At 39.9% G+C, this 23979-nt stretch overlaps 1 protein-coding gene across 1 annotated transcript; it reads right to left on the reverse strand.

The window, feature by feature from the left end:
- Positions 1-898: 898 nt before the first annotated feature.
- LOC139469045 (leucine-rich repeat-containing protein 45-like) lies at positions 899-23668 on the reverse strand. The gene is made up of 17 exons (XM_071251174.1): positions 23597-23668; positions 22094-22183; positions 20907-21058; positions 19336-19397; positions 19027-19097; positions 18130-18308; positions 16933-17061; positions 16308-16479; positions 14837-14914; positions 12833-12968; positions 10287-10364; positions 9032-9143; positions 8261-8331; positions 7301-7486; positions 6057-6230; positions 5017-5164; positions 899-3497 (listed from the first exon to the last, which is right to left on the reverse strand). The coding sequence occupies exons 2-17, from the start codon at positions 22177-22179 to the stop codon at positions 3307-3309; spliced, it is 2025 nt and encodes a 674-aa protein (XP_071107275.1). The 5' UTR covers positions 22180-22183; positions 23597-23668; the 3' UTR covers positions 899-3306.
- Between the last annotated feature and the right edge of the window lie 311 nt (positions 23669-23979).

The raw sequence follows: 23979 nt of genomic DNA on the forward strand, positions 1-23979 counted from the left end.
TACCCACTGAATGGTTTTTGATTTCTGGCCCGGAAACGAACCCGTTCCCCAATGGAGTCTAGGTCAAACTTCATTCCATAAAAATTGTAAAAAATAAAAATTCGTAAACAAAAAATATCAAAAGGCACCACTTCGGTATGTGCCTGATAGCTTTGCCAAGTTTCGATCAAATACACTGAATGGTTTTGGAATTCTGCCCCGGAAACGAACCCCATCCCCAATTGAGTCTATGTCCAACTTCATTCCATAAAAAATAAGTAAAAATTAGAAAAATCCCAAAATATCAAAAGGCACCACTTCAGTATGTGCCTGATAGCTTTGCCAAGTTTCGATCAAATACACTGAATGGTTTTGGAATTCTGCCCCGGAAAAGGAAATGATTACGGACAGACAGACAGACGGACGGACGGACGGACAGACTGGCTGATTGCTATATCCCCCCGCATTATATGCCAGGGGGATAACAAAGGATCCAACCTTCAGCTCTCCAAGCAGACATTCTATCCACCAGAATATATAGATGGTCCCAAATGTGTATGTGCTGTTGAAACTGGTATGTAACCAAACAAACAGTTGTATAACCAAATAAAAAGTTGTATACAATAAACCTGGGAGAGGGCCTCCCTATGTATTTCCTTGATGAGTAAAATACTGGAATACAGTATTTGACTACTGTTGGACTTGGAATTATTAATGAACAAATGTGTGGGTGTTTGGAAAAAAAACTTCCAGCTCTGAACAGGCTGCTAAGGTTGTATGATTCTCAAGGAAGGAACAAAATTTATCTTCAGTTAAAACAAACAAATTATACTTTGCATATTTTAATGTAATAACTTAATAGTGATATAATAACAATATTAAATTTAAAAATAAATATTTTATCACAGAAAGTGTACTAGTTCGTGTATGAAGACATTAATATTTTCTACATGTCAGTTTGCATGCAGTCTATGTCTAATAGGTTAGGTAGTATTATCACTTGCGAACACAAATTCAAACCTTAAATACGGTCTGTTAACTTGTCTGTAATGTTTTTTTACACTGCTAAACAGCCGCAACAGAAGTTTGTTGTTTAACACCACACTCAGCAATATTCCAGCTATGATATCGTTCTGTAACATGTAAATAATCAAGTCTGTTCCAGACAATACAGTGATTGATATTGAAGGCAACATTTCGCACCATGCATACATTGTTAAGGACCTATTCTAACCCGGAATCTTCACTGGGGTCATAGCATAAAATGTTATAGAAACTTGTTTATGCTGCACACAATATTCTAGCAGGTGTGGACCAGACAATCTAGTGATTGACATGAAGACGATGATAAGATTATTGTTCAATCACAAATGGGAGTGGGATAGCAGACTTGGTGAATAATTTTGTCTGGATCAAAATCTTGTAATGGCCTTACTAGGATTATCAAAGTGCTGACATATTTCTTACATTACAGACCATGACAGTGATTGGGGGCAACAGAAGTAAAAAACATGTGTAATGTTGTTTGTCTGTTTAACCCTGCACTGTGTAAATCAGAGTGAGTGAGTATGGTTATACGCCGCTTTTAGCAATATTCCAGCAATATCACGGCGGGGGGACACCAGAAATGGGCTTTACACATTGTACCCATGTCGGGAATCGAACCCGGGTCTTCGACGTGACGAGCAAATGCTTTAACCACTAGGCTACCCGACCGCCCCACTCTGTAAATCAAGTCCACACCAGACAGTCAGCAGGAAGTGGGATACAATGACATGCATCCCACCAAGCTGGAGCACCCGATCCATTCAGTCACCTCTTACGACAAGTCTATGGGTCAACTGTTTTAGAAGTGATTGTGACAGCTCAAATGAAAGAATTGCATCTGACATAATCTAACAAAGATGTTACTTACATACATAACCATGGACACATCAATACACATAATCTCATCAGATATCACTATGCATCAGTAACATGAAGTTTCACACAACTCACAATCTTATGGCCAGTGGTGAATTAATTTGGTTTCAACAGCTCAGATAAAGATGTTTACTTAAGCCCTGATATGCAATGCATCATGATCCCATTAATCGGAGGTGATGTGTATGAAATAAAAAAAGGTGATATATACATATCCTAAGAATCAATGATTTTTCTGCAGCCTTCTTCAGTGAGTGTATGCTCCTTACTTCAGTTGCAAGTATAACGAGTGAGTAAATCCTGAAGAGATGCAGCTCTGATACATTTGGTGAAACTCACAAGCACAGATATGCACACAAACCAAGAAACAATGTGTTCTGAACTCAAAATCATAGGATTCTTACATGCCAGAGAGATGTGTCTTTGATATCTCCCACTTTTCACTGAGAACCATTTAGTGGACACTACTTTGCAACAGTTTTATAATACTATTAATATCTGTTTTTGGCAAACACAACATCTACACAAGAACACTTTTCTTATCTTAAATCATCATGTTAACCTCATAATGTTCTTCCTTTCCTTTTGATGCAAGACTGCACAGTCCTGTTTGTCAGCAGATCAGACTATTAATCTGTATCACAGTTGTCCTGAATTGACCTTTGTACACACTCTCTCTTCCTTTCACGTCTTGAAAGTTATGTACGGCGGTGCAGATAGCACCCATGAGTTACTTATTTGGCTGTCAAGCTTGCATAGACTAATGAAATACAAACTAATAAGCTAAGGTAGACATCCTGATTCCACAAGGAATATACATATACGACACTGAGAGAATCTGGCTTCTACCAATAATTCAACACATTTAAATTCTATAGTTTGGACAAAAGAGAGGTCCTCTTACACCAACCAATACACTGAAATAACGTGTTCATATTGTCTCATGCTGTTTTAACCGGCCTCAGGGTCAGTCCCACTTTAACATTTAGTCTAATGAGCGAGTGACATTGGTAAAACATCACTTTGAACAGTTATATCAAGGTGTGTCAGCTTGGTGTAGGAGGAAAGCTTGAAGTGATGCAGGTCTTGGACAAATTTAGAAACATAATGAAGTTGAATCTGGGATGCGAACCCACAGTCATATGTTTCTGGCTTGCCTAAGGGACGGAACTCTGAACACCAAATTGCGGCACCCTGGATAACTGAGTCAAATGAGGTAAGACAGACACAATCCACTTGTCCTGAGACTAGTGAAAATCTTGAAGGACCTCGTTTTCTCTCCATGTTACATAGCCAGAAGAAGCTGTAGACCAGCAGGGTTGAACTTGTAGCGTGTACTCCTGTTAATAATACATCAAGGTTTCAGGCAGAAAATGTCACGATAGACAGGAGACAGAGTTAAGATCACTTTGTTGGGGAGGAGTATGGTGTCTTGGACACATAGTTCATGATGGCCGACTGCAGTATGTGTGCCCTCTGCACTTCCTCTTCCTTGATGCGAGCGATCTCCATATCTCGGCCTCGCAGTCGCTCCTCCAGACTCACTATCTCACGCTCCTTGTGCTCAAGCTGCTCTCGGTTCTTCAACATTTGCTCTGAAACATCCAATATTGCAGCATGTAACAGCTGTCACGGAAATCTACTATTGTGGGACATTTCCTGAATTAGGGAATGGAACATACATGTGGGATAAAACTGACAGCTGCCTGTCTGACTGACTGAGCTTGTCTCGCAGGGTGACAGGAAGATGCCCCTACAGTGACCTACCTGACAGCTGGCTGTCTGTCTGACTGAGCTTGTCTTGCAGGGTGTCATGAAGATGCCCCTACAGTGACCACCTGACAGCTGCCTGTCTGACTGAGCTTGTCTCGCAGGGTGTCATGAAGATGCCCCTACAGTGACCACCTGACAGCTGTCTGTCTGACTGAGCTTGTCTCGCAGGGTGTCATGAAGATGCCCCTACAGTGACCTACCTGACAGCTGTCTGTCTGACTGAGCTTGTCTCGCAGGGTGTCATGAAGATGCCCCTACAGTGACCTACCTGACAGCTGGCTGTCTGTCTGACTGAGCTTGTCTCGCAGGGTGTCATGAAGATGCCCCTACAGTGACCTACCTGACAGCTGGCTGTCTGTCTGACTGAGATTGTCTCGCAGGGTGTCATGAAGATGCCCCTACAGTGACCTACCTGACAGCTGTCTGTCTGACTGAGCTTGTCTTGCAGGGTGTCATGAAGATGCCCCTACAGTGACCACCTGACAGCTGCCTGTCTGTCTGACTGAGCTTGTCTTGCAGGGTGTCATGAAGATAGCCCTACAGTGACCTACCTGACAGCTGCCTGTCTGTCTGACTGAGCTTGTCTTGCAGGGTGTCATGAAGATGCCCCTACAGTGACCACCTGACAGCTGCCTGTCTGTCTGACTGAGCTTGTCTTGCAGGGTGTCATGAAGATGCCCCTACAGTGACCTACCTGACAGCTGCCTGTCTGTCTGACTGAGCTTGTCTTGCAGGGTGTCATGAAGATGCCCCTACAGTGACCTACCTGACAGCTGCCTGTCTGTCTGACTGAGCTTGTCTTGCAGGGTGTCATGAAGATGCCCCTACAGTGACCTACCTCACAGCTGCCTGTCTGTCTGACTGAGCTTGTCTCGCAGGGTGTCATGAAGACGCCCCTACATTGACCTACCTGACAGCTGCCTGTCTGTCTGACTGAGCTTGTCTTGCAGGGTGTCATGAAGATGCCCCTACAGTGACCTACCTGACAGCTGCCTGTCTGTCTGACTGAGCTTGTCTTGCAGGGTGTCATGAAGATGCCCCTACAGTGACCACCTGACAGCTGCCTGTCTGTCTGACTGAGCTTGTCTCGCAGGGTGTCATGAAGACGCCCCTACATTGACCTACCTGACAGCTGCCTGTCTGTCTGACTGAGCTTGTCTCCCAGCGTGTCATGAAGATAGCCCTACAGTGACCTACCTGACAGCTGCCTGTCTGTCTGACTGAGCTTGTCTCGCAGGGTGTCATGAAGACGCCCCTACATTGACCTACCTGACAGCTGCCTGTCTGTCTGACTGAGCTTGTCTCCCAGCGTGTCATGAAGATAGCCCTACAGTGACCTACCTGACAGCTGCCTGTCTGTCTGACTGAGCTTGTCTCGCAGGGTGTTATGAAGATGGCGCTCCTCTTCCAGCTTGTTGACGGAACTGTTCAGATCCATCTTCACCTTGCTCACTTCCGCAAAGGTGATGTTGTTCTTCTCAGCTAGCTCCTGGATAAAAGGAGGCATTGTAATAGGAGTTCATACACCTGGAACTGTTCAACCATGTTTTGGCACATCATGATAAGTTTGGTCTCATATCATGTTCTGGAAAATTTATTTTCTAGAAGAATAATTTGAAACTTAACTTGCAAGTTTTCATATTTTTAAAGGAAGTAGAGATAAAAAAAGCCATGAATTATTCAGTATTTCTACATACTGAATGTTGAAAGTACATACAACACCAACTCTGATGACGGGTAAAAAGTGCTGATGTTGAAGTTGTGTATTATTTGAGCCACCTTCACTATGTTTAAGTTTAGCTCAGTGAATGTTTTCTGTCTTGCAGTATTAACATGACAAAAGATAAGTCTTCCCTCTAACCAGTTATAAGTAGGAGTGTAAAAGTTACACTCCTTTACAGTATTAATAGTTTCCATCGATTTCGTGCTACTCTGTTGTTATATTTATAGATGTAATATAAATGTAAAAATTGTTGTCTGTTCATTTTTCCAGTGTTTTTTATACAAACTAAATCCAGTTTGAAAAAACAGTCAAAATAGTACCACAGCACTGTATCTCACTTGAATATGAAGTCAATAGTTGAAAGTGACAACATAGACAATCTATTAACAAAATTTGACATTCAAATAATTTCTGCATAAATAGTTAACACTAAAACCTAATAATTTGAACAAAATATGTCATCATAAAGAAAAAGTATATGCTAAATTGAGCTCCCTCAGCCTTGCAATTTCAGCGAAGCTTACTATATTTACAGAGCCAAAATGACTTTTGAGAGAATATAAGAGCATGGTCAAAACAATTTCAAAATTTATTGTGATAAAAGCTTTTTTCAATAATGCTGCCATACACGTATTTGCCTATGAATAAGAGAACTAACCTGTCCCATCTCCTCCAACCTTCTCTTGAGCGTCTCCAGCTCCAGCGTCAGGTTGGAGTTCTTGCACTGCAGCTCCGACACCAGCGAGGCCTGTTGGTTACAGTGACTCTTCAGCTCGTCCTTGGATGTCTGCAGAACACGTATCTTCTCCTCCAGCTGCTTCTGACGCTGCTCCTTCATACAGGACACAGATACGAGACGTTACTACACAGCTGAGACAGAGATAACAGCAGGGAAGGCTAATATTATCCTTATCACTTAACAGGCTTAAGGTAAACAAACCATTTATTATTTGAGAGAGTAGCCTGGAATTTTTAATAAAATATTTCTATGAGTAACTGTTTCAAAACATAACATTTTTCTCTTAATTTCTTTTCACAACACATTGATATTCAGGATAACAGACATTAAAAAACCACATAAGCACACCAGCACTGCAGCACACCTGGATATGTAATCAACAGTTAAAATGTCAACAGCTTCAAACAAAAGTTGCTGTAAGCATTGCTTTATCGAATATTTTCTGCATTGATACTGAAGAAAAATATTGACAGTAAGTAAATTCCCACATTGTTTCTAAATCTGCAAGAATGAAAGTATTATTGTGGAATACTGTTGCAATACAAAATAGTCAAATTTACTTCACACAATTTCAACTCAAAACGATTTCTGATGCCATACAATTTGTTCACCATGAGAGAAACAAACATGCCCCAGTTCAGCTTCCCCAGTCTGCCAGTGTCAAAGAAGATGTTTAACAGAGGCACAAATACATGTTGAGAGAATTTAAGAGCACAACAGTATATTTTGAGCAGATTTGGCTGAACAGTGGTCATATTGGAAACCAGATTCAAACCTCTTGAACAAATTCAGGTGTCGTGTGGTGGGCACGAGCATGTAAAGTTCCAGCTTCATTGGTTCGACGATGTTTCCCCGACAACAGGCCATTACAACAGGCCATTACATAAGCTCACTCCATTTTCAAAATCCCATTTGAATCTGCATTTATGCCATATCATCATATTGCCAATTATTGGGATCTTGGGAGATTAGCTCCACACTTAGCATGACTAGTGAAGTGATGCTCACCAAATCAGTGAACATGGCCTTTATCAGCTGTGACAGATTTTACACCAGTAAAAGCGAGTGTCTAATGTGGCATGTAGCTATATTTCTGACCTAAGCAACCTCACTCACAACTTGCTAAGTTAGACATTCTACTAAGATGACATTCTCCTGTATACCTCCTCTGCCTTGATCCTCTGTTTGGTGTGTGTAAGCTGCTCCTCGGCTGTCATGCGGTCAGCCATGTTTGCTGTCTTCAGGCGACTGGCCTCTTCCTCCAGGCCCATCCGCTGCTCCTCCAACTTCTGGATCCTCTCTCTCAGGGCCTTCTCCACATCATCCCCCTCCTGCTTCGTCCGCATGATCTACACCACAGGTGGAGCAATCAGTCAGAGGAATTTCAACAGTGTTTCCCATATTAATTTGTGTCAGCTAGGCGATCATTAATAAATTATTAGAATGTGTTCCCTACCTGCCTTTATCATTTTATTATCTACAGATGAATAAAATTGCAATTTGGTACCTTTCTTTCCTTTTCTTGATGAAATAATATGCCATATAGGTAGCCTCACCAAACAGTCATGTAAATCACATCTGTCAACTCTTCATGCCTTGAACCAGGGCTGACTGCGTGACTGACTGAGGTTTTACTCCGCTTTTAGCAATATTCCAGCAATATCACGGCAAGGGACATCAGAAATAGGCTTCACACATTGTACCCATGTCGGGAATCGAACCCGGGTCTTCGGCGTGATGAGTGAACGCTTTAACCACTAGGCTAACCAACTGCCCCCCCCTTGAACCAGGGACTTATCAAGGATTCCAAACTAAGTGCCCTTGGCAGCAAATTGGCAAAATGTGTTATTTTGTTTAAAATTATTCAATTTTAACACTACTTTCAAATGATAATGTTAAACAAAGCATTAAAGCCTCTTCCTCTATATTGGTCCTGCTATCAGTGGAATACAAGTCACCTCTACAAAGTCATAACAAAACAGGAAATAATGTTGACTGTTTTCTACATACCACAATGACCATGGGCAACGTATGTTGATTGGGGTTTGACAGTGTTCAATGTTCATTGACATTTACAAGAGTGCACCATCATCAGAGCACTTAGTGTTGTCATGTGAGCCTACCTCCTTCTGCTTGTACTGCTCCATGTCCCTCACAGCATCCTTCTGTCTCTGCCGCTCCTGTTGTAGCCGCTCTGATAGAGAAACAGTAGCATGTATATAGATCTCTCTCTTGGATAATGTCACATGGCAACTGTGAATCCAGAGAGATGGTGCTTCTGTGTGTGTTGGGATGGGTGGTGGTGGGTGGGGAGGAGGAGATGAGAAAGCGGTATGGTTCGTGGGGTGCAGGGTCAATTTTGTTGTTTCACCCTCCATCAGCTTCTTGTGTGAAGTAAGCCCGAACACTTTTGTTCTGTTATTGTGTTGAGAAATCAAGAAACATACAAGGGAAAATCTCACACTGAAACCTATCGTTATAGGTTTCTGGCCTGCTTGAGGCACAGCGATTTGCAATGGCTTTAGACGACTGGGACACCGTTGCCCCCCTCAAGCTCTATGAAGCTCACAACTAAAAGGATGGAGCATGATAAAACCAGCCTTAAACATCTAGAAGGCAAAGAAAGCTGAAATTAGTACTGGCCTTCACACCACTTTCCCTGGGGATAAGAATAAGTCCCCAGCAACCCTTACTTATCATACGAAGCGACTTAATTGATCAGGTGATCACGCTTGGTGAATTGGCTGAATGCATGTCATTCTACGTCAATGGTGTGGATCGTTGCTCATAATATCAATCACTGGTTTATCTTGTCTTACAGGCTGCCATCATACAGTTGGCTGAGTGCAGGATGCAACATTAAACAACCAAAAGCACACAGATACTGCCCTCACCATCAAACTGTGTGCCCTTCAGCTTCAGCTCAGCCTGGAGGTGGGTTATCTGCTCCTTTAGTTCAAACACCTGCTCCTGCTGATTCCGACACTTCCGGTCAAGGTCATCCACCTAAACAAGGGAGCCAACTCTTGTTAGGTAACAATGATAATAAAGGTACTCACATGAGTACCACTGAAACATTTTATACATACTCTCTTGGCAGTAATCTAACAGCATTTAATTATTTTTCAGATGCAGGCCCCATTCTTTTATTTTTTCAAAAACTTTACTTTTACAATAACAAATGGTTTCCTATTAAATATGCCTAATAAGTGAAAAATCAGCTAAATCAAACTACTCTTTGAACTAAAAATCTAAAGCAGCAACCTTGCATAACCCCACTGAAAGAACACATCTGCAAATAGTATTTTGTTTCCCTGTTATTGTGACCGTTGTGTTGTCAGTACAATATCCTTAATATCACACCTTGTACTCGATCACGATACCTAACTGCATGCATATCTGACAAACCCAGGTCAGGTCAGATGAAACTTGTGTGAATTTTGACTGCCCAATCTAAATGAAGGTTGAGTAGTTTCTTCAGCAAATCATATCTCCTTTTTTGAACAAGAAGGCTATATTTCTATAACTTGATTCAGAAAATGATGGTTCACCACACAATACAAGGGTGAGTTCTTTATTAATTTGCATGCAGAGGAGAAGTGAAATGAGGTTTCACGTCGCGTTCAAGATTATTGCACTTTTTTAGTGACGTGCATGTACGTGTGTGTGTGTGTGTGGCTGCTTGTACTAGTCCCGACTGATGGCGATTTATAGTGCTAGCCAACTGAGATACCATGCCATAGTTTAACATGAATACCCCACTCAGACACAGAATACTGACCCCGAACCGACCAGTCCTTGTTATAACCCCTTAATGCTGAGCGCCAAGCAGGGTAACAACAAGTACCATCTTTTAATGTCTTTTTGTATGACGCTGCTTGGCATCTAACCCTGGACCTTCCGCACTCTGGGCAGACGCTCTATCACAAGACCGCAGAGGTTTTTGCATTCACAATTGACTGTTTATGTTTGTTTGCTGAAAACAAAATTCATCTGACTTGATCTCCAATGGAGGGTTTGTAAGATGTTCATGCACAGAGGTAACATATCGGAGTAAAAGGTTGATTTGAATGAGGTTGGTTGTCAGTATGAAAGCAGTTCATCTGAACACACCACCCAAGATGATGTCAAGTCTGAGTGTAGCCCCACCTTGGTCTGCAGCTGGATGTTCTTGTCGTTACTCTCAGAGAGTTCCTTCAGCAGCTTCATCTCCTCATTGGCTCGGTCCTAGTCAACACAAGCCAGTCATGGGGTCATCAGTCATCATATATTCGACGAAGGGGTTTGAACATAGATGGCAGTGTTCAACATGAAAGGGGTTCTTGGGTCTCTTTTGTTTTTTTCCAATGGCATATTAATTTATGGACCCTAAATCTCTAACATTTAAATGATGGTTAACACAAGAACCCCTTGACTTTAATTCGAACACTGGATGATGCATAAATAACAGATCAACAGAATATCTGCAACTTTTGGGAGTAAATCCCGACCCATTCATGTATATCATGGTCTGGTCTCTACAATTAAGTGTCACACTGTGTATACTACACTCTCCTGAAAGTCGTCCCGTGCTCCAGGTAAGCTATGCATGTGTATGGAATAATCAAAATATATCCCTATTATCCAGTTACTTAAGAGATGCTTGCGTACATGAAACAGTTCAAACACAGTAGTATTGACAGCAGGCATAATTATTACCCAATGTAGGCTTTCAGCTTGTGTTCCTGTATTTCCTTACTGATCTTTAATCACTTATGAAATGCAGACATGTCATTCATGACCTCTACTGTAGTTAATACTGCTTATTGGAACTTGCACATTTATCATTGTGCAGGTCAGGTCATTCCCTTTTAAGGCTCTTAAAGCTAAAACCTGTGTTGTAGACACGATATTTGTGTAGGTACATAAAAATAGAAATTTAGGAGAATTATTTAAAAAAAATAACTTTGTTTATCATGTTTATTGTTTAACGCCACACTCATCAATATTCCAACTATATGACGGTGGTCAGTAAATAATTGAGTCTGGACCAGACAATCCAGTGATTGACATTATGATGATTTGGGATACGATGACATGCATCAACTAAGTGACTGAGCATTGTCGCCTCTTAGGCCAAGCATGTGTTGCTGACGACCTGTTCTCTACCTGGAAATTCAAGAACCTGGACCAAAGGGAGTTCAAACATAATGAATACCCAAAGAATATGATTAAATGTGAGTAAATGCACAGTGACTAAAAACATATTATCTTCAATATGTACACAATGATATACCCCATCAATCAACTGTCCCTCTTTGAAGCTTAGCAAGCTTCAGAGTAATCAGCTGAAATTGCTTCACCCTTATGGGTGTATACTTTCCACACCACATAAGAGAGAAGGCATGACACTAAAGTGAGCAGGTATGACTCCAAAGAGATGACACAACACTATAGTGAGAAGGCATGACACTAAAGTGAGCAGGTATGACTCCAAAGAGATGGCACAACACTATAGTGAGAAGGCATGACACTAAAGTGAGAAGGTATGACTCCAAAGAGATGGCACAACACTATTATAAGAAGGCATGACACTAAAGTGAGCAGGTATGACTCCAAAGAGATGGCACAACACTATTGTGAGAAGGTATGACACTAAAGTGAGAAGGTATGACTCCAAAGAGATGGCACAACACTATAGTGAGAAGGCATGACACTAAAGTGAGCAGGTATGACTCCAAAGAGATGACACAACACTATAGTGAGAAGGCATTACACTTAAGTGAGCAGGTATGACTCCAAAGAGATGGCACAACACTATTGTGAGAAGGTATGACTCCAAAGAGATGGCACAACACTATAGTGAGATGGCATGACACTAAAGTGAGCAGGTATGACTCCAAAGAGATGGCACGACACTATTGTGAGAAGGTATGACTCCAAAGAGATGGCACAACACTATAGTGAGATGGCATGACACTAAAGTGAGCAGGTATGACTCCAAATAGATGGCACAACACTATAGTGAGAAGGTATGACTCTAAAGTGAGTAGGTATGACTCTAAAGTGAAATGGTACAACACTAAAAGATGGCATGACACTAAAGAGAGATCACACAACACTAAAGAGAGATCACACAACACTAAAGAGAGATGGTATGACACTAAGGAAAGATGGGACACAAAAGTGAGATTGAATGACACAAAGGGAAGATGGTATGACACTAAGGAAAGATGGTATGACACTAAGGAAAGATGGGACACAAAAGTGAGATTGAATGACACTAAGGAAAGATGTAATGACACTAATGAGAGATGGCATGACACTAAGGAAAGATGGGACACAAAAGTGAGATTGAATGACACAAAGGGAAGATGGTATGACACCAAGGAAAGATGGTATGACACTAAGGAAAGATGGTATGACACTAAGGAAAGATGGTATGACACTAAAAAGAGATAGCATGACACTAAGGAAAGATGGAATGACACTAAAGAGAGATGGAATGACACTAAAAAGAGATAGCATGACACTAAGGAAAGATGGAATGACACTACAGAGAGATGGCAAGACACTAAAAAGAGATGGAATGACACTAAAGCGAGATGGCATGACATTAAGAAAGATGGAATGGAATTGGGAATGATTATTATATGACAAATTGAGAGTAAGCCATAAATCTCCTCAACTTGACAAAAATCAAACAAGACCCCTACCTCCCTCTCATGTCGCATCTCTGACACTTGGGCAGCTGCCCTCTCCGACAGATCATTCTTCAGTCTGTTGATGACAAGATTGCAGTCAGTGACCTTCTGCTCAGCCAGAACCAGCTCAGACTCAGTCATGGACAATCTGGAGAACAAGAAACACATTACGCCATTTAAATAGGTGCCGTTGAAATGTGGTTAAGCTTTGCCTTCAAGATATTTCACTCACATCATGACATACGTATATGTGTGTGTGGTCGGGCTGCTTGTACTAGTCAGGACTACAGTTTAACAGCATCAAATGGGTAAATGAAAAGGTCCCATCATAAAAACAAATATTCGATTTACATCCATATTATTTTATTAAGTCTTATAGGAGGCTGTTTAGCTGTTATGTTCTTGATATTAAAAAAGCAGTTCAACTGACCTGAAAAGTTTAAATTTCCACAATTGCTGAACTAGACTGGAAGTATGGATTATATTTTGGCTGGACTAACGAGTCTATGCATAGTTAAATCAAAATCGCGTAACGAAATCAATATCCACAAAACAGCATGGATTTCTATGTACCGTCAACTGGGTGTCGACAGATATTTTCCAAATCTTTTCATGTTTTTAATCAAGATGCTAACATGATTTGATGCACTTCGCAAGGCAAGACCCGTTTTATTACAATATACATGTATATCTTTATCATCAATCAGATCGTTTTCACTGGGCGCCGCCATTTTGTTTGAAGCAAATGCAAGTGATATAAGAGGTGGAATATGATTGGTCAATAGAAGGGACATAAATCGCAAAAGCCACAAGTGGTGCTACAATCGAGCCGGAAATTCGAGCGTAGTTCAGCAAGGGTTGAAACTGGACTTTTTTAGTCAGTTAACTCCCTTGCCTCAGGAAGATGCTGAATAAGATTACGTGAAGTGGGGTGTGTGGTAGTGAGGTGGGCGGGGATGAAAATCTTCTAACTGATTACAAGGCTTCAGCTGCAGTTTCTACAGTACAGTTCAAAAGCTTGCAAGCCTTTTACCACATTTCTCCAAATAAGTTCTCACAAAAATGGACATAAACCTATTCTCAATGATAAGGAAAGTGAAAAAACATTTCCAAAATGCCAAACAATTAAAGCATAAACATGAAGGCCTGAAAATATTCACATAAAATATACCATTCATTTGATATATTCATTAACCATGTTAACAGATTGCGAGAGAGAGGATGACATCAATCTGGGTTTTGTCATGGCTACATTCATCATGTTCAAGTTCAGGAAATGATCATATACCATGCTAAAGCTTGGTTGTGAAATTTCCTTCAACTGGTGGACCTGGAAGGGGATACAGTGGGTGCGGACACTCCTTTAGGACTCCATATAGATATTTGACTCACACGTTATCATTCACATTGGGTATTGATAGTTTTTTGGGGGGTATTCACTATATTTTTACTCTTAGGGTAAAGTCTATTGGCTTTTGGAAACCGATTAGTAGATTTATAAAAAATGATTTCACTTGTCAGGTAACCTCTAATTAGCATGTGTTTTTGTACTGCTAAGAGCGAGTCATATGTCACATAACCTGTGATGCAAGTTACAACAAGCGGTTTGTTGCACATCTTTGCATTATTCACTGATGTAGAGGTCAGGTAAACATGATGCCAAGCTTCAGTCATGAAGAATACGTCCGAAATGACACACAAGTACACAAGTTGTTAAAGTGACATTGGGTAATAACACACAGTGTTGTTAAACTATTGGGTTATTGAATGTTTTTAATGTATATTTGTATGCAAGCAATTATTTTTTTATTTGCATATTTTACGCAAATGCTCAGCTTATCTGGAGCTCTTCCCTTACATATGAACCAATGTCAGTGCCCCATGTGTTTAACTTGACATTGAGACTGGTAGTATACGCCACATTTCAAAATCCTAGATATGGTTGAAGGCTCTGCACCTCTATGTCTGTGCCAAACATTTCTAAGGTTGTTAATATTTTGAATGTTTCTTTCTTACTTTGCTGCAAGTGAGTTGAAAGCCCCTTTCCTGTCTTCGAGAGCATCTTGAAGAGAATTCACTCTGTGGGATGCAGTTCTGTAAGGAAGACGATGATTACAAAATATTGATGTCTGCAAGCAGTGAAATATGTAACAATCGTATAATTAGTAAGCAGGGGAAAATGTTATTCCATACAGTTTAAAATAATTTGCAAGCTTACCAATATTGTTTGTTTCAGCTGAGCATCAGTTAATTCATTCTGTGCTTTTTCAGAATCACAAACATAATCCAACTACAATCAGCCACAACAACCATCTCCAAATTACCTAATGCTATTTAAGACAAGCATGTCACATTGCTACCTTTTTACCATTCCATTACCAATCATTACACACTGGTATCCCTATTGGGAGAATCACAGGGATGATTTGAAATGTGGAGTTACGAAAACCAGATCTTTTACTCTGATACGATACCTCTCTGTGTGAAAGCAATCCCTCCAAGGGAGGTCACGACAGTATAACTGATTTCTGAATATCAAAAACAGACTTAAAAAGGCAGTTCCGAGTGGAAATAACATAATGAAGGTTATGTTATTATGGTTGATCACATTTTTGTGGATATTTTATCATTTTCATGAGCCCTGTTGTTTCTGAGCACCATTGCATCTATACCGTACAGGGGTTACAATCAAATGAATGCTTGTGTTCTATGTGGGTGTTCTTTTGTTAAGATAAAACTTCAGAATAAAGTGGGTTTTCATTTATCAAAATTGAAATTTCAGAAATGGTAAAGGAATAAAGAGGAATTATTTTAGAATGGTGACATATGATTGGTTCAAGAACCCACACAACCTTGGATTGGGTGGTCTACTGACACAACTTCCTGTTGAAGGTTTGTTAAGACCTTCATTCATAGAGTTATTGCATCAAAGTAAAAAATCTGCTTTTAATGAGATTTATTTGAAATGTATGTGATACACAATATGACATACTGAAGATCCACATGTAAATAACAAAGTTTAGTAATTCATTTAATAAGCAGTTGAGATATGTCACAATGGCACACACAACATTATTGAATATCAGCAGCATCTTCACTATCACAATTGTATTGCAATAGCTGCAACCACTGCAGCAAAAGTGGCCAAACTGCTGCATAGAATTGTGATAATATGGTGTGGAGCTGAACCTTCCTATAATGTAGATCCTTGCAATGATCGACAAGATATCAAGCCTTACCTCTGATAGGTGTAGGAACACATTCTGAACAAGATGTATTTTGCATCAAAGTGAATCAAACAGTTAATGATTTACAGCATATTTTATACGTATATATTTTCACATCTATTGACACTATAGACAGTAGCCCAGCATCAATGTTAATGTTAATTATTGATGTTGAAGTTGCCATTGATGTATTGATATCAGTCCATGGACAATTGCGATGCATCAACAGTTCAATGAATCACTACACCCCTGCTACCCACCGCTTGGACTTGCGGAGAAGGTCCTCCTGCTTGTCCAGCGTGTCCATCAGGTCCCCGATCTGGATGTGTTTGTCATGCTCCAGCTGACTGATGTGTTTCGACAAACTGTGAGTCTGTTTTCGATGACTCTCTGTCAGAAGCTGACGGTCAGCATTGTTGTCCACAGCAGTTTCTGAAGCACAACATAAATGAACTACAACAATGGTCACAAGGAGTGGAATACTGACATACGTAACTTTAAAGTTCAGGGTTGTCAGAGTGAGTTGAGTTGTAGCAGTACTTCAGTCATGTCACAGCATTAAAGCTTTATGATGTTTGTGAGGGAGGAAAGTCAACAGGGATCCTGGCCATGCAAGTTCACCACTGTTTGTTTGTTTGTTTGTTTGTTGTTTTACACAGCACACACATTATGATGGTGGTCTGTAAATAATAGAGACTGGACCAGACAATCCATAGATTGATATCATGAGCATCGATCTATGCAATTGGGATACGATGACATGCATCAACTTAGTCAGTAAGCCTGACCACCTGATCCTGTTAGTCGCCTTTTGCGACAAGCATAATCGCCTGTTGATAGGACGTACAATATTGATGTTGACAGGGTGTGACAGTGTTGACTGACCTATAGACTTGAGGATGTCCGAGGGGATATTGTTGCCAGCCAGCTCCAGACGGGATAAAGTTTTGTTAGATTTCAGCATCTCAATGAGAGCTCGTCCTCCCAACAAACCAATATTGTTCCACCGAAGATCTAGATCAAGACAAAGATATCACAATACTGTCCACAAATGAAACTGAATAGGCATATCATAATTATTATTTACATTATTGCAGTCTGACAGGGTTATAGATTTGACAAATTATGTACTTATCATTAATGAAACTTATTTACTTATTAGTAATTGAGTAATACCATCTTTGAATGGAAATCTTTGAAAAATTGGCTTGTGTTTAATCTCTGAAATTGGCTATCAAACTGGCAGCCAGGGGTGTTTCAGTGAAGATGTAGATTGTTTTAAACTTCACTTGAGTAATAAATTATATACTGGTATACTCTGATAATAACACAGCACTTCTGGAAAGTTTGAAAACTCAGAAGTCATTTCAAAGTAGGTGAGGATAATTCTGTGGAATAGGTTATTGCATTTAACTCCTTGAGTCTAAAGCAAGTGACAGACCTGCATTAATGTAGATATTAATGCATAAATACATAAACAAGCACATTATATGTGGCCCAAAAGTGAGCCCCAAGGGTGAGTGCACTGAACCATGTTTCCTTCTTGTAGGTGAGGTGCCCAGTGCAACATGTCATCAACCAACCCAGCCAAGTCAGTTCTCTTCCATCACTCATCCTGCATGGACAGGCTTCACCACTGGCAGCCTACCGCTCATGTATAGCAATTACATATACCGTATTCGACGTAATCAGCGCCCCGCTCTAATAAGCGCCCACAGCGATATTTGCTAATATATTGGCTAGTGAACAATCCCAATTTGCACACCTTCCGATTGATCAATGTGCACAAGACTTATTTATCGATGTTTATTCGTGTATAATATGCACTCGTGTGTCATATGCACCCTTAATTATGGGCAATTAAATTCTGGAAAAAAATCTATCTGTCGTATATATTCATTTCAGGCTGTCAGCATAAACCACAACATTTATCTTTCAACTCTGTTTTTTTCTCACCAAAATAATATTCTAATAAGACCCCCATATGTCTAATTTTGAGAGCGCCCTGGGCGCTTATTATGTTGAATACGGTAGTGATAATTGAGAAAAACTATACAAAATCCACTACGAACTATAAAGTACCTAGTGCCCTGAGAGTTGTATTGCGTTTGAGGTTAGCTGCCAGCTCGGACGCCCCTTCATGGTTGATCTGGTTGTTGCGGAGGTCGAGAGCCTTGAGGGAAGAGCTGGAGCCCAACCCATCACAGAACACAGCAAACGCCATATCCAACATACCCATAGCATTCCACTCCAGGCACAAGCTGAAAATACAAAACATTCATATTTTCTCCACTTTCATTTTTTTAAGATGTCATATAACATGTACTACTTCATTTCATCAACTGTAAATAAAGTTAGTGAATTAACAAATTGCTCTTGGAAATTTCAGCTGTATCACAGCAAGGAACACCATCAGTTGGCTTCATACAATGTGCCCAAGAGGAATCAAACTCCGACCTCCGGCATGAAGTGAACGTTGTAACTACTAGGCTACCCACTGCCACTCAAAATTCTTTACTAGAATTATACAAGGCCCAACGTGTTGACAAAGACCAGCTATGTTAACATGGTTCCATGAACTAGGAATACATAATGATTACCATATGTTAAATATTTTCCTGATCTACAGGGGCAGTTGGGTAGCCTTGTGGTTAAAGCGTTTGCTTGCAAGGCCGAAGACCCAGGTGAAATTGCTGGAATATTGCTAAAAGCGGTGTAAAACAATACTCACTCACTCCTGATCTACAAGTACTCTGTATTTGAAACTTACAATTACCGTAATCATATTCATGATGTCAGCTGGTTGCTGTGTTCAATCCCGTGGGGCGATGATACAATCAGATATCATCTTCGTGAAGTTTCAGGATTTGAGCCTCTAGTTCTACATTGATGACCGCCAGGAAATGACCAAGCTCACTCTCATCCGTACACTCACATCATGAATTTGAAGGATATTTGTTCTGATGCTACGGTTCTTACCTGACAATGGAATGGTTCTGTCGGAGTAGCTTCCCCAGTGCTTCTGTTCCCGCACCTCGAATGTTGTTTCCCTGGAGATCAATATCAATAACGGTTACATTGTTAACAACAGTAACCATGGAAACAGCAACATCAACATGATCAACATCAACAGTATGGGCATACATTACAATAACCAAAGTGGCTACTTTAGCCACTAGTCCAGAGTCAAGTAAAATTCAGTTCAGTCTAGTAAGCTCAGCTAATAATAGTCTCATACTAACATGAACATTTGGTTAAATATGGCTAAGATTATATCTCATTTCCTACCTTCAGGTCCAGCTTTTTACAGTAGGAATTGTGGATGAATCCCTGTGACAGACCCTTGAGAGCTTCATGAAAGGAATATAAATAAGCAGACTTAGTCATAAAGTATCATGGTGTTGACGGCACAACACTGACAATATATTACACAAGGTATATGCAGGAAAGTGACGGAGATAAACAATGACATATTTTACCCAGAAATAATACCCAGAATAATTTGTTTCTTAATGCTGCTTTGTTCCGAGCACATTATTCATGATGTCCTAGCTATATGCATGATATGAAAACAGCCTGTAAATAAGTAAGTCGAGGCCTGACCACCCGATAGTTGCCTCTTCTTACAAGCATAGGCTGCTGAATCCCTACAGTGGTTGGCCAAGATATATATCTAAACATAAAATTAAATCTGCAGCACTGTAAGGAAAGTAACATGATCATGATGCTATCTTTCCGTTCTTTAACCTCTTAGATATGTTGATAGCTAGAGCCATCTTCCTGAGGCAAGAGAGTTAACTGACTATAAAAGTCCAGTTTCCACCCTTGCCTTGGCTGGTATTATGGAGTTACATTTTGGCTGGACTAACGAGTCTATGCATTGTCCAATCAAAATTGCGCACTGAAATCGAAATCCGGTTTGTAAACTGTCGTGCAGATTTCAGTCGATTGCAGGATTTGGGAAGTATGTGCACCGCCAACTCGTTGTAAGCAGATATTTTCCAAATCTTATCATGTTTCTAATCAAGGTGCTCACGTGATTTGATGCATTTCGCAATGTAAGACCCGTTTTATCACAATATAGATATTGATTATTGATCAGATCATCCTGACTGGGCGCCACCATTTTGTTTGAAGCAACTGCAAGTGATACGAGAGGTGGAATCTGATTGGTCCATATGAGAGGCTTAGAAGGGACATAACTGGTAATAGCCACTGGTGGCGCTATGATTGAGCCCAGGAACTCCAGCCTAGCTCGGCAAGGGTGGAAACTGGACTTTTAAAGTCAGTTAACTCTCTTGCCTTGGGAAGATGAGCTAGAGCAAGCTGTAAATTCTGAAATAGTGACTCTTTGGGCGATTAGTTGAGATTGTTTATATGACAATTTCAGTAATATTACAAAAAAAATCAGGACAGGGAACTACATGGTGAAGTGTACTATACCAGACCAATGTTTAACAACTTAGCTAACAGTGACCCTGAAGTTTGGATACAATTAAGCAAAGAAGAGAGGTGAAATGGGGTTTAACGTCATGTTCAAGATTATCACACCTGTATAGTGAATTGTATGCATGTGTGTATGAGTGGCTGTTTGTACTAACTTGGACTAATGCCAGGTGTTTTAGTGCTAGCCGAAATAGACGCCCTGCCACAGCCATGGATACCACACTCAGACACAGCATACTGACTCTGAGAGGACAAGTATTTGTTTTATTCCCTTCACGTTGGGCACCGGGCAGGGCAAAAAGAGGTACAATCTTCTAATGTCTTCAGGTATGATGAGGACGCGGATGAAACACAAGCATGTAATATCATTCAGTTACAATAAGTTTAAACTTTTAGCAACTGAATAAACCTACCATCCTCACTGAGCATACAGTCAGCAAACTTGTACTCAGTAAATGTCCTGTCAGGTGCAATGACTTTTCCCAGGACAGCACAGGACTTAGGAGTAAGACTGTTGGTAGAGAGATCAAGAGTTGTCCGCCCCTTACTGCCTGCATGAGTCAAACTGTAACATACAGAAATGGTGCCAGTGAAGTGAGTGAGTGAGTGAGTGATAATGGTTCTAGGCCGCTTTTAGCAATATTCCAGCAATATCACGGCGGGGGTCACCAGACATGGGATTCAGGTGCCAGTGAAGAAGACTGATACATTCTGTTACGTATATATGCTAATACGAAAAACACAATTGTTGAACAGTTTAAAGCCTTGTGTTAATGATAAATCTTTTTAGGACACCAACTGATTTAACAGGCAGACATATTTTCTATGCAATGCAATAAGACCAAGTAGACTTGTATAATCATGATAATGTTGATAAAATGATAACTACCATTTACAAGGGCTTGCAACTGAACAATTACTAACTATACTCAATAACAAAAGAAATGCAAATACCATACATGTTGGTTATTATATACAGAATTACTCATATTCAAGAGATATTAGATTACCCGGTATGCAGATTGGTTTGATGCACAAACAAACATACTAGTTTGTTGTGTGAACCGATGCTCATGAACGCAACACATGTGACGTCGTAGATCCATGACTCGAGATGCACCTTTGTCTCGTGCAGAACTAGTGTGTTAAGTTGGGAAATAATGTGCAGCATATTGGAACAAGAATAAAGACACTCCGTGGTAACACTGACTAATTGTTAGGTTTGTCATTAATTGATACACATTGGAAGCATCTGTTCAACACCATGTTAACTTACATACTTCTCCGTGTTTCTATGGTTGACGTTTCTTTTGGTGGTGAGCATATATTGACAATTAATTCCTGATGTTTCATCATTGTTCAGTGCTGTGGCAATCTACATGTCGACTTGCCATTTTGATCAGGCTACTACTATCGTTTCTTTAAACGATGATAATCTTCCAAATTAATCCCAAACAAGGAGGAATTAATGTTATATGCTTTGGGTTAACAATGGTTTGGAAACAAGGCAAATGGTTCTTGGCAAAATAATGCATTTCATCACAAATGATCCAACTGATTACGGTGATAAAATATATCAATGAGTAAATTTCTCACACACCTTTTCAGTTTCTCAACAATACAGTCCTGGGCTTCTACATGGTTGTCCTTGCAGAGACGAACATACACCTGCCTGAAGTCATCCATTTCACTGAAACCAAAAACAGAATAAGTAATGGTCACAATCAGGAAAAACAGACAAACACAGTGATTGGAAAGACGTTTCATTTGCCCTTTTCAGTGAACTGCATTGGCTTTTCACTTTACCATGAGTAAAAGCTATAAAAGAACTTCACAAATGATTTTCCACCAGCAACTGAGCAACTAATTTTGGCTTGTATATGGACCCTTGTTATTCTTTCCTATGGAGGACAGGGTCTGTGGATACCAATGCTGATCTCATCATTTTCATGTTGCCCATATACTAGGTTTTAACTATGATTAGAATAGAATAATAATTGTCTACCAGACATGCCAAAAGGGTTCTGTATGCAGAATTAAGCAAATGTCTTGGGTACAAAACATGAGCTTATGGTAACCATGGTAACATGTTTACAGTGAAAATAGTACCAGTATGTCTGTTGATGGCACAGCCAATGTTATGGAAACAATGTTTCACATCAAGTATCCTTGCACATCCTATTTATTAACAGTTTGCAGTTTGACAAGATTGCTAATATTTCGAGGGATGAAAGAATCAAATCTTCAATTCATGTTCATAGTTAGTATGTGATGTCTTCAACAGAACATTCAGCAAAATCCCAATAGGAAATGAGTTCTTGATAAAAGGCATGACCTCCATTGTCTTGTCTGTAAACTTTCACTCCATTCGAGTGACATCACCTGTTTTGAAACCTGATTGGTCACTCGTATGCATGGCGGTCTGTCAGTGGACCATGGATTGCTGCATGTTGCACAAAAATGTCTCTACAAGTGTATTATCATGATTATGGAAATAATAAAACAAAAATACGTAGAGTTATTGATGATGAGTTATTGGTGAAGTGGGCACATTTGATGACATCACGCGACAAATCACGATCAATATGGATGTTTGAAAAAAGGTGTCACTCTAAAACAGGGTACTGAAGATATATCGATATATATAAATATGGCCTCTACTCTGCCATGATTTGAAGGCAAAAATCGTTATGTTTATTGTACGTAATTCTCAACAACAACACTTAATCATTTAAATGCTGTAATAAATACAACTGCACGTTTTTCATTCAACCTGATTTCTTTCTCATGTTTTTATGTTGGTCCAGCATTTCACCTGTTCAAAACGTCACCAGAAACAACATCAGAATCAGTCATACCTATTTTCAAGGTATTAAAAAAACAAATAGCAATTCGTGCAATCTCTTCATTTTGACAGACATTAGAGCAAAGTTCAAACTTAAATAAACTCGTCGTTGACTGTCAAAAAGATTTGTCGAGACACGTTTCCAACACCGGAAGCATGGGAAAAACAACAGGAGTGAGTGCATCCGCTTTAAAAATCACAATGAAAAGGTGCAGTTGTATTTCTCGTAATACTAGTTCGAAGTAACGCTTAAATTACCCTTGTGAACGAAGAACACCACACAATTCTCTTGGTACTGCTTCTATTATATTCAGAACGCCGCCATTTTGAACCAATGACGCTTCTAAAGATTCATACCTTCTTTCATGAAGAATGACATTAATTACGTCCCTTGGATGAGATACCGACTGATAACTTTTCCCAAGCGCGCCATCAATTAATTATTCAAATTTGATTAGTCCGAAGAACAAATTTACATTAAAATTTTATGTTTGGTCAATATTGGTTTAATTAGTACGAAGTAGTTAATATATCTATTATTAGTACAATATATTTAAAATATTTAAAACTATCAAGGATACTAAATATAGAAGTGGTCCATACAGGGATTCTACATACATACTTTGCATCACTATTGCCTT

This window comes from Haliotis cracherodii, unplaced genomic scaffold (genome assembly GCF_022045235.1).
Source record: "Haliotis cracherodii isolate W230 unplaced genomic scaffold, xgHalCrac1.p SCAF_2, whole genome shotgun sequence".
Taxonomy (NCBI): domain Eukaryota; kingdom Metazoa; phylum Mollusca; class Gastropoda; order Lepetellida; family Haliotidae; genus Haliotis; species Haliotis cracherodii.

Coding starts and splice junctions, on each gene's coding strand:
- LOC139469045 (XM_071251174.1), bottom strand. CDS start 22,179: ATGGATGACTTCAGGCAGGTGTATGTTCGTCTCTGCAAGGACAACCAT. Junction 18,309..19,026: donor CAGAACCATTCCATTGTCAG/GTAAGAACCGTA, acceptor TTGTATTTTCAG/CTTGTGCCTGGAGTGGAATG. Junction 12,969..14,836: donor TTCAACTCACTTGCAGCAAA/GTAAGAAAGAAA, acceptor CTTGTTCTCCAG/ATTGTCCATGACTGAGTCTG.